Source organism: Oryzias latipes, chromosome 15 (assembly GCF_002234675.1).
Source record: "Oryzias latipes chromosome 15, ASM223467v1".
NCBI classification, from domain to species: domain Eukaryota; kingdom Metazoa; phylum Chordata; class Actinopteri; order Beloniformes; family Adrianichthyidae; genus Oryzias; species Oryzias latipes.
In genome coordinates, this window is record NC_019873.2 from 26,382,016 (window position 1) to 26,392,696 (window position 10,681).

Consider the following 10,681-nt stretch of genomic DNA (forward strand, 5'->3'; position numbering starts at 1 on the left):
TGAAGAGATAAACATGATAGTTTGCGAGTGTTTATTAGAGTTTGAATCATGCAGAACAAATCTAAAATGAAAGTTTTTTTGGTTTTAGGACAGAGCTTTGTCACTTTGGATAAAGATCTTAAAATGGTTACATATCTGTAAATATGTATTTCTGTATACATATGTATGTGTATAAATATATGTATATATATATGTGTGTGTGTGTGTGTGTGTGCGCGCGCGTGTGTGTTTGCGTGTATGTGTGTGTTTGCGTGTGTTTGTGTGTGAATATGTATTTGTATATATTACATATTTGTGGGTTATATTTGTCAACTTGATCTTAAGTTTTGCTTCTGTGTAAATTGTATCCTTGGATGGGCTTTGAGAAACTTGATACTCCAGCCCAATTCCTTTTGGTTAATATTAATTATTGTTTAAAAGAAAAGAAAAGAAAAGAAACAACATTTGAGGAACCAAATAAACCTCAAACTTTAACATACAAAAAAGAGAAAAACAGGTGATTTTAGCAGGTTCCCCTCCAAGTAATAAAATAGTACAGTCTCATGTGATATCACAATACTTCCACTAGGTGGCGACAAAGTAACGCAAATTGCTTTATTTATCTTTTAAAAGAGGAAACTTAACAATCATAGTAATAGGTTTGTAACTCAATAAATATTTTCACAGTAAGAAAAATCTGTAATTAGAATATTTCTAAAACAGATGTAACTCAGACTGATAAAACCTTCATTATGTTATGCTGTATTTTTTTCAACGTCAGGAAACAGCAACATTTTTTTTTTTTTGTCTGTCAGGAAACAGCAACAGTAACACATCCGGGGAAGTGGCTTGACGTTGTACTTGAAATCTGATCTGACGTCAGTTTTAAACTCCGCCTAATGAGTAGCCGCGTGCTAGCTGTGATTTAAACCGATCCCAGGTCGGCTCTATCTAAGGGCTTCGTTCCGGAAGTCAGCGTTTAGCTTCTGTGGTCAACATTTGCGGACATTTTTATCCACGAATGTCCGCATTTTAGCACAGAACATTTGATCACAATTTCTAACCACTTTAAAAAAATATATCTCTAAAGTAATGGACAAGCTACGTCGTGTTCTCAGCGGCCAGGATGACAATGAAGAACTGGGTTTAACTGCACAGGTAAGCTAGGCGCTGTGTGTGTGTGTCTGTCTGTGTGACAGTGGCTAATAAACTTTCTACTAAAGTTAATTAAATGATTGTCATCTATGTAACTTAGTTGTATTCATTATTTTCATTCTTTCTGTTTTATATTAGTGAATAAAAACAAATTTTAATGTTTTTTCGTAGAGTTTTCAGTAGTTTGAGCGTTAGCTAATGCTAGCTAAGGCTAAGGCTCAAACTTGTGTGTCCACCTGCTGATTGGTGTCATTTTTACTATCGTAAAACCTCAAACTCTTAAGTTCTAAGGGGACTTCATTGTCAAGGTGATCTCTGTAACTTGGTTGCTGCACAGCTATGAGCTACAAACACATCGATTAGGAAAAATTCCCAAAGTTTTTCGTTTATTTTCTATCACTGGTGTAAGTGACTATTTTCTGTTCAATTTAAAATAACCCTGTTTGTTTACACTTTTGCACGCCTGCACAATAGGAGGAGTTGAGGTAAGCAGGTGAATTGATGTCAGTGAGTTGTTCTTATTTTGTATTTCCTTAAACTTGTTTCCTCTAAGCTGTTTTATTTACATAAAAAAAGGAGCTGTGAAAATGTTTTAGTTGTGTCTCCATGGTTGGTTGAGTGGTCAGCGGAAGCCCGCTCAGCTGTCTGCAGGTCAGCCAGCTGTTCTCCTGACATCCTCTCATTGTTCTCATCAGGTTCTGGATTCCAGCAGCCTCAGCTACACCACCAGGGTGAAGTGGTTTGTCATATGTTTTGCTGGAGGCGTCCTGTGCTCCATACTTGTGAGTGTAGCTTTTATGTTCTGAAAAGTTGCTTTTTTAACTGCTTTTCCTCTTAGTTTTTTCTTCTTTTTTTTTTACAGAAACGAAGAAATAATAATAATGTAATTTTTTAATTAGATATTTTAAAATGCAAATTAGTGCAAATCCTTTATGAGAGGTTTACCGAAGGGTTTTATGAAAATATATTTAAAAAAAAGACAGATGACCCGCACATGACAACACTTCTGCTCATATTCCTTTATTTTACACATCATGTAAGTTTGAATATGTTTTGTGCTTTAACTGCAAATGTATTGTTACACAAACCCCAGTTTGACTTCTCACTTAATGACTAAAAGTCGAATTGTTGTAGTCCAGCTGAACACTGTTTTTATCCTAGAAGCCATCCAGTCTTTCAGTTAGCCCTTTTTGAATTTAGCCTTTATTTATGCAGACAAAGACCCACTGATATCGAGGGTTATCTGGTCAAGAGGTCAACACAGAAAAAGGAAAACAATTAGATGGTTAGAATAGTAAAGAAACAAATTAAAAACACAGGTACTGTGCAAAGGATTTGGCTTTTCTTAAAATAATATGAAAAGTGCTGGGAGGAATACATTTCAACGGTTTCCTCTCAGTTTGTGGGTTCATGTCTCGAGTTCCAGTCCATGGTGAGGTCAATACAAGATGATATGGTTAAATCCAGAACTCCTTTGATTTTCTTCTATGATTGATATCAGAGCTCAGGAGAGAAATCTGAAGTCATGAGACGATGTTAGTGTGGAAAGAACCTTTCTGGACTTCTTTGTAAACCATTTGACTTATTTTGAATTCCAGATACTTGGTTATGACTTTCTGAATAAGATGGCATGACTTTGTACCTGACAGAGAATATTCTGTCACTTTTTTTTTAGGGCACAGCACTGCTGTTTCTTCCCAAGGGGCTCAAGCTTTTTGGTGTTTTCTACACTTTAGGGAATATCTCTGCTCTGGCCAGGTGAGACTGTTTACTTCTTACACTCACATTTGGATCTTTAAAGACCTACATAAAACTTGCATAAATGTGCGTTTTCTGATCCAGCTGTTGTAACTAAAATGTCTGCTTTTAGGTGAAATTCTTTACAATTTTAATCCTTTTACTTGTGTGAGTTTAAAAGAATCCTGTTTGTTTTCCAAACATACGATTGTACTGTAAAGAAAAAAAAAAATCCCATAGCAGTGCTTTAGTTTGTCTGCTAAACATGTTTTTTTTTTTTTCAAGAGAATCAGTCTTTTCCAGAGAACACGCGGTCCAGTTCACTGTATACAGGTTAAAAGAATGATATAATGAATCATGCAGATGTTTGACATTTTAAATCTAATTGTAATATAGTTTGCTTTAAGTTGCAGTTTAAGTCAAGTTTTCTAATAACAGTATAAATAAGACAGAGTCAATGTTTACCATCAAAGTGTTAATTTAGAGATTTTTTAAAATCCTTTTATTTAATCTGGAATCCTTTCTGCGGTTGAATCGGTATGTTACATATCAGTATGTTAATGGATAACTCTTAGTCACACTGAGGAATTGTGGGAATGCCCGTTTGAGTCTGAGTCGGCCTCCGGCGTCGGAACACGCTTCTGCTGTGTGTCATCTGACAGACGCTCGGCTCAAAGCTGCACGCATGAACAGTTGGGAAAGCCTCTGCGCCGTTGACGTCACTAACGTGACTCCAAATGCGTCCTCCTGCTGTTCAGCCTGAGAAACTTCACCCACGGCCAGTGTGTGTTCGTCGTTTGTGTATTTTTGTTCAGTGCTGCACTCCAGTCGTGTGGATCTAAAGCTGTTTACACACCAGAAGTAATGAGGTCACGATGTAAACAGTGAATCAATTAGTCTTTTGAGCAGAAACCTCCATTCCGAAATCAGACATTAGTCAAGTGGATCCATGAAGTGCAAGAAAAGGATGATTGTATGATGAAACCAAAGTAGGAGAAGGAAAAGAAGAAGAAAAGCTCTTTTGGTTCTCGGAGATCAACTTTGTGTTTCTTCTGGCTCAAAATACACAAAAGAACAACAAAGCTGAATTTTAATGGATCCGCTGCAACCTTCACATGAATAATTTAACTGGTTTCAAACTGGTTTTATGTCCTTCTTCTATAAAGACCCACTCTGATCATCTTGATCTGTTTTAAACGTGTCATGATTATGACAATTTTTAGACAAAATCAAAAAAACGGTTTCATTTTCTAGGAGCGTTCTGTTGCTGCTGGTGTGTAGTTTATGCTAGCTTACAGCCCCTCACAACCCCAACGTAACATTACAGATGCAACAAAAATGGCGAGCAATATCAGAGCTTTCCATCCATACAGTTTAGATCCAGATTCCAGCTCAGACAAGGAAAAAAAAGACGTTCATGGATCTGTGTTTGTCTGCAAGTGGATGCATCAGAATGGAGCTTGTGGCCCGCCCAGCGTCTTCTCTACGTTAAAAATACAAACTTTTTCCAACGACATTTTTTTTCCTCTCCTCCTGAATCACAACCATTTGAATAAAGAATTGCTCAGAAACGCAATTTGAGCTTAATCTTCCTTATATTTGTCCTCCATCATTGGAAAAATGCTACAAGAAAACATGTTAAAAAACACATTTCATCAAAGTGGGTCTTTAAAGCAGTTCATTATAAAGTGGATGTTAATGACAGTCCAGCTCCATCACCTTCAGGAATTATGGGTAACGGTTTTCCGAATTTTATTTGGTATTTAAATACAAATAAAATGTATTAAGGTGAGGTGAAATCAAAAACTAAATCTAATTTTTACCAATTCCATTTTTGTCTGAATTCATCCTTAAATAATTTTTGGGTTTAAAACATTTTCTGTCAACTTGGTTTTTCTGTTTTCTGTCAGAGAATGATCTTGTCTTAGACATCTTCCTGTTTCATATCCAAAGCCATTAATGTGAAACATTTGAGTCCAGTCGATTAAAATAAAGAGTCAACTATAAAGGAAAATTGACTAAATAGATTAAATCAAATTAAAGGCGTATGGATATGTCCTTTTTTCTTTCTTTCCAAAGCACTTGCTTCTTGATGGGACCACTTAAACAGCTGAAGCGCATGTTTGAACCAACAAGACTCATAGCCACCATAGTTATGCTGGTAAATGCATTTAAAAAAAAAAAATCTGTTTTACTTTGAAAGTTTGCCCTGTAAGCACACCTTCACTTCCTGTCCTCTGTCCTGCAGCTCTGTCTCATTTTAACGCTTTGTGCAGTTTTTTGGGTAAGTGTGCAGAAAAGATTAAACGTCTGCTTTGTATGTTTTTTTTCTTTTTTTTGTTTTTAGTATATTCGGTTATAAAAGTAACTGTTTTGTGCTCAACAGTGGGGGAAAAATGGATTAGCCATCATTTTCTGCATTCTGCAGTTCTTGGCCATGACGTGGTGAGTACCCATGTTTTAGTTTTGGATTATATTGGTGAACAAAACAGACCGACTTGTGTTAAAGAGCCACCAAGCTTTGTTCATTTTGTTGGTCGTTGGTGGTTCTAACTGTTGAGTCATTCTTGCATAACCCAAAGTGTTGTGTCTCTTTAACATGGAGGTACAATTTTATTGTGTTATTTCTTTGGGGGTTTTTTTGCGGTTTGTGCTGGGAAATGTTTTTCCAAATCAGTTTAGACGTTGAGGATGAACCCAGATTATGCGCTGACAGCTGACTGAAATGTAGGCTGAGGTGAGTAGTAGGCAGGTTGCCAGGTTTGACAGTAGGTCAGCCTATTTAGAGACAGGCATCTCCAGGATCAGTAGATTATTTGCTTGGCAGTGAAGACATGCAGTTATTTGGACCGTTTATAATGTTAAGATCAGTGCTGAATCACTGTATGATTGCAGTGAGTCAGCACCTTTTTTTTTTTAAAGAAGAGCAAAACTAAAAGAAACATTTTTCTCTTTCTTGTGTTTGTTTGTCAAACATTTTTGTCATTTTGAGAGCTTGTTCAAATCAGCTTTTTGAAGTTTAAACTTATTTAAAAAATGTTGCAAATGTGTTATATGTTGTAAACTCAGAAGAAAAGGTAAACTGGTCAAATTAAGTTTTTTTATTTTTTTCATAAAAGTATCAGCAATCAGATCACTGAGCTCCATATTGATTGAAGGTGTCTGCCTTACATGCTGATTAAAATCAGGTTTTGTGAACTAACTTGGCTAAAGGCTTTAGTAGATTTGAACTGAAACTGCTTAGATGTAGATTCACAAAGAAACGGAGCAAATCTAATTCCTAAGGTCTCTCTGTTCCTCTTTCTTTTTAAAAGCATCTCGTCTTTGCAGCTCCTCACAGCTGCGACCCACAAGTGACTTTACTTCACTTTAAATTATTACAACACAGCAAAACATCCCAGTAACTATGAAAAGGGAACAGAAAGAAGAAAAAAAAATGTATGATTATAAAAACAATTTGTGCTTTTTTTTTAACTCAAATAATTTAAATATAAATACATCTTTTTAATCATTTATGGTCTGTATTTGCAACAATAGACAGCATTTTTTTCCAGAGACCTCTTTTTATTTTTAAAGGCAAACATGAAATGACTTAATTTTTATTTTTTATTTTTTCCGGAGTAAAAACTTTATAAATACGAAGATTTTATGACTGTTCTGATGACAACAACTTGGACGGCTTTTTATTTATTTTTTTTACATTAAAAACATGATGCATTGTGGTCTATATTCGCCAATCTTGAGAGCATTGATGCAAACTGGCTTTTCACAGAGACTTCTGGGAAATTTGCAGGGCACTGGATTTTGGAAATGAGTCGGACATCCCAAAAAACACAATTGAAGGAATTCTGACACAACCTCAGATACTCCGGAAATCCGTCTATAGTGCGGCTTTGGTGCGACCTGTTTTTTTTACCAAACTGCCTTTAGCCTTTATACGACACAATGGGTTTCTTTTTATTTATATATATATATATATATATATATATATATATATATATATATATATATTTTTTTTTTTTTTTGAACATATGGGTGATGAAGACATGCTCAGCTTCTTCATGGAATCCCACGGGATCCACGTTTTAGTGACAGGACATCATCCGCTCCTTTTTTCACACCCCACCGGCGCACTCGCTTTTCCGCTCTGCCAGTGACTTCAAGCACATCGCCATGGCAACCGAACTCGCACGTCCCAGGCTCCTTCTCAACAGACTGGGGGGGGGGGGGGGGGGGGGGGGGGTAGTGCACTCCCACACAGGGACTCACAAACCCTTTTTGTGGAGGTGATTCTGGAAGAAGACGTCACGCTCCCACACAAGAGTGGGCAAAATCCGGTTCCTCCGGTGACTGGAAGACGGCTGTTTATGAGCGAGTCATGAAGGAGCCCCAGTTAATCTTTCACCAACTTCCCCATACTTAAGATATTTGATCAGCTTCTTATAATGGAACAACTATTATTATTGTCCATTCTGACAACATTTATGTAGATTAAATAGGAATAAATCTAACTCTTTTTTTTTTTTTTTTTTTTTTTCTTTCCCTTTCAGGTATAGTATCTCATACATTCCTTTTGCCAGGTAAGATGTGTTAATAATTGATGCCAATTTTCATTATTGTTGTGTAAATATTTGTGAAAAGCATAAACAACAATCAGACGTTCCTGGATCATTGTCAGCCCCTGCTAACCCTCCTCACAACTCTGTTATTCCAGAGCTTTGTGATGCTTTCAATGAAAACATGTTTTTATTTACCCCTCATCACTGTTTGCCTCCACCATATGGCCGTATTACGGCAGTAATCCTCCATTAATGCCTCTCCTTCCAAGCATTAGCCTTTTCATATTATTTCCCTTGTCCCTTAATATTCAAAGGCAATGTCACAAATAATGCTCTTTCAGTGAGATTTATCAAATTATTTTGTCTTCAGTCTGGCGTTTCTATTAATAAGCTTATGGTAATCTCTACAGGGTAAAAGCTCTCTGAAAATTTTCCATTAGATGTTCATAGACTGCTTTTGTAGAAACCAGTCAGATACATTTTTATCCCTTTTTTTTTCTGCTTACTTTATAATTTACCAAGAGAAAAAAACCATCAATTTTAGAAAACTGAAACACAGAAATAATGCTTTTATTTTGAAATGCTTTATTCAGCTTGGGATGCTGTTTTGTCAGTCCAGCTGCTGCAGGGTTAGATGGCGTTTAGGGGTCCTGAACCCCTCCCTCACTGCCTCCCCTCTGGGTCCAGTGTGTTTTTGGGCAACCCTCTAATCCACCCTGACAGCTGAGAGACGTCCCGTAACCCCACCCTAGTCCATCCTCCCCCCAACCAAAGGCTGCAAACAAAGCAAAGCATCACGTCACTGAAGACAAAAACCAAATTCCTTCAGACGGAAGGGAATTTTTCATACGTTTCTTTTGACATTTATCAAAAGAAACTTTTATAATTATTAATTTCTACTCCCCCACCCAAAGTATTTCTTATACATTCAATTTGTCTGAATTCGGTGGTTGGTGGCCTCATTTCTGGCCGCACTCGAGGCTCCTCCCACCTGTCCAGCTATGGCCTCGCATGACCAGAAGCACTTGAGCCTTTAATGTGTTTTACTTCTAAATCTCCAACACCTGCCAAGTCACTAAACCTGCTGCGTGTTTGCAGCCACGCTTGTGCCGCTCCAATGATTAAGTACAAAGGGACGAATCCTCCAATGAGCCACGCCCTTTTTAGGGGGAGAATTTAAACAGCAAAAAAAAAAGTCACAGTTGGTTTATTGCTCAAATTTAAACAACAATTAGATGGAGTAAATAAATATTGAGTTAGTTGTGTTAAATATTTGTAGATAACTCCAGTCATCTTTAGAGCTATTTTAAGAATATTTCCGGTGGTCTTTTAAATATTACCGTATTTTCCGGACTATAAGTCGCACTTTTTTTCATAGTTTGGCAAGGGGTGCGACTTATACTCCGCAGCGACTTATATTCGAAATAAATTGAAATAAATACATTGTTAACCCTCCTGTCATGTTCATTTGTGAGGAACAGAGATGATATTCCTGGGTCAATTTGATGTATGAGGTATGTTAAGTGTTAAGAGGATGTTAAGTGACTCAGAGAATCAGCAAACTTTTTTTTACAGTAAGATCTTGAAGGCTAACAACATAATATTCTATTTTCCAATGATTTCATAGATTCAGAAATGCAATAAAAATGAAAACTGTTTCTACAAATACAGGATGAAAACAGAGTATTAGTTAGCCAATGATGCTTCATGAAAAGAATAAATAAATAAGTTTGAGAAAAAATTACTGTGAAATTATTAGATAAACAGTCTGCTTTGATTGTGTCATAAGGTTGGGAAAGTTAAAATGCGACTTATAGTCCAGTGCGACTTATCTGTGTTTTTTTCTACTTTATAATGCATTTTTGGGCTGGTGCGACTTATACTCCGGTGCGACTTATAGTCCGGAAAATACGGTATTATGCTGTTTTTAGGCTATATCAAGAAAATAGTTTTTTTTTTCTAGGACATAGTTTTTGCTGAGCTGCAGTAGTTTCCGCCCCCCTTCCCTTCCCCATTGCTGAGAGCTCTCTGTTTGTGGCCCACCCAGTGTATTTTCTACGTCACAAATACGATCTTTTTCGAACAGCATTTTTTTTTCATCTGCTCCTTATTCACAACGATTTGAACCGAGAAAAACTCAGAAATGGGATATAGAGATTATAAATCTCCTCCATCATCAGATGGTTGAAAACACCATTTTCCTCAGCGTGGGTCTTCAAGGAGCAGAGCAGCTGTTTGTCCATCAGCCTCCCCTCCTCCCAACAAGACTCTCCTCTTTAACCTTGACGGGCCCCCCCCCCTCCCCCCGGCATTAAGGCCGTAGCTGCATAGCAACGCCGCGGCGATGCCAGGAGCAGGCTGTTGTGGGGGGAAATGGAGTAAGCAGGGTCGTCATGGTGACCGGGGCATCATCCTTTAACTCATTTGTACCTGAAGCAAGGGACCCCCCCCCCCCCCCAACCCAACCGCATGTGGTGCTTCCCCACCAAAACATGCTCACTTATTCATGACCAGCCCATCCCAAAGCACCGAAACAAAGGGTCCAAAATTCTCTTGCAATATCAAGAACTTTGATGCTTAAAATATTTTCTCGTATTTTTAGACAAAAAAAATTATTTTCTCAACATTTTTTATTTGAATATGTCTTTTTGTTTTTGTTTCCAGGGACGCAGTGATCAAGTGCTTCACAACCTGTCTGAGTTAGAACTGAGGAATCAACAGCTTCCTCTGAAAAGTGGACAAAATGTGCAAAAGCCAAAAGGAGTGACCTTGTAAAATTTTCATTTCCACCTTTTATGCAAATTCCCTTCAATGCAGTAATGTGAATTCTTGCTTTTGGACTCTAGATAAAGCTTTGTACCGATAACAATGCCATGAGTTCGTTTGTTTGTTTTTAATGTGGAAGTATTGAACGATTTCTCTCTGGATGTATTTAAGAATGCCTATAATTTCAATATTTCTAAGATGTTTTTCATGGTTTTTTCTGCAGGGACATATTTGACTTTGTTGTGAAAAAGCAATTTGCTGATGAATTTCCGTAAAATATGCGTTTCCTTATGATTTAACACGGCAAATTCAAGTTTTACTAAAAAAAACAGTTATTCCTATGGATTCTTAATGGTGTTTTGTTTTTTCAAAGAGGAAAAGTGCATATCTGAAATATTCCACTCCAATAACAGCACTAGAATTGTCTGGTCTGACAGTGAACGCCTCATTCATTAAAATAAAAAAAATGCTTTTTCCTTCATAAA

General features: G+C 37.1%; 1 protein-coding gene across 1 annotated transcript; it reads left to right on the forward strand.

Moving 5' to 3' along the window:
• The first annotated feature begins 906 nt into the window (after nucleotides 1-906).
• sft2d1 (SFT2 domain containing 1) lies at nucleotides 907-10,681 on the forward strand. Its single transcript, XM_023963196.1, has 8 exons — nucleotides 907-1,137; nucleotides 1,830-1,916; nucleotides 2,810-2,892; nucleotides 4,951-5,032; nucleotides 5,120-5,155; nucleotides 5,258-5,316; nucleotides 7,422-7,451; nucleotides 10,095-10,681. The coding sequence occupies exons 1-8, from the start codon at nucleotides 1,072-1,074 to the stop codon at nucleotides 10,132-10,134; spliced, it is 483 nt and encodes a 160-aa protein (XP_023818964.1). The 5' UTR covers nucleotides 907-1,071; the 3' UTR covers nucleotides 10,135-10,681.

Coding starts and splice junctions, on each gene's coding strand:
- sft2d1 (XM_023963196.1), top strand. CDS start 1,072: ATGGACAAGCTACGTCGTGTTCTCAGCGGCCAGGATGACAATGAAGAA. Junction 5,156..5,257: donor CGCTTTGTGCAGTTTTTTGG/GTAAGTGTGCAG, acceptor TGTGCTCAACAG/TGGGGGAAAAATGGATTAGC. Junction 5,317..7,421: donor CAGTTCTTGGCCATGACGTG/GTGAGTACCCAT, acceptor TTTCCCTTTCAG/GTATAGTATCTCATACATTC.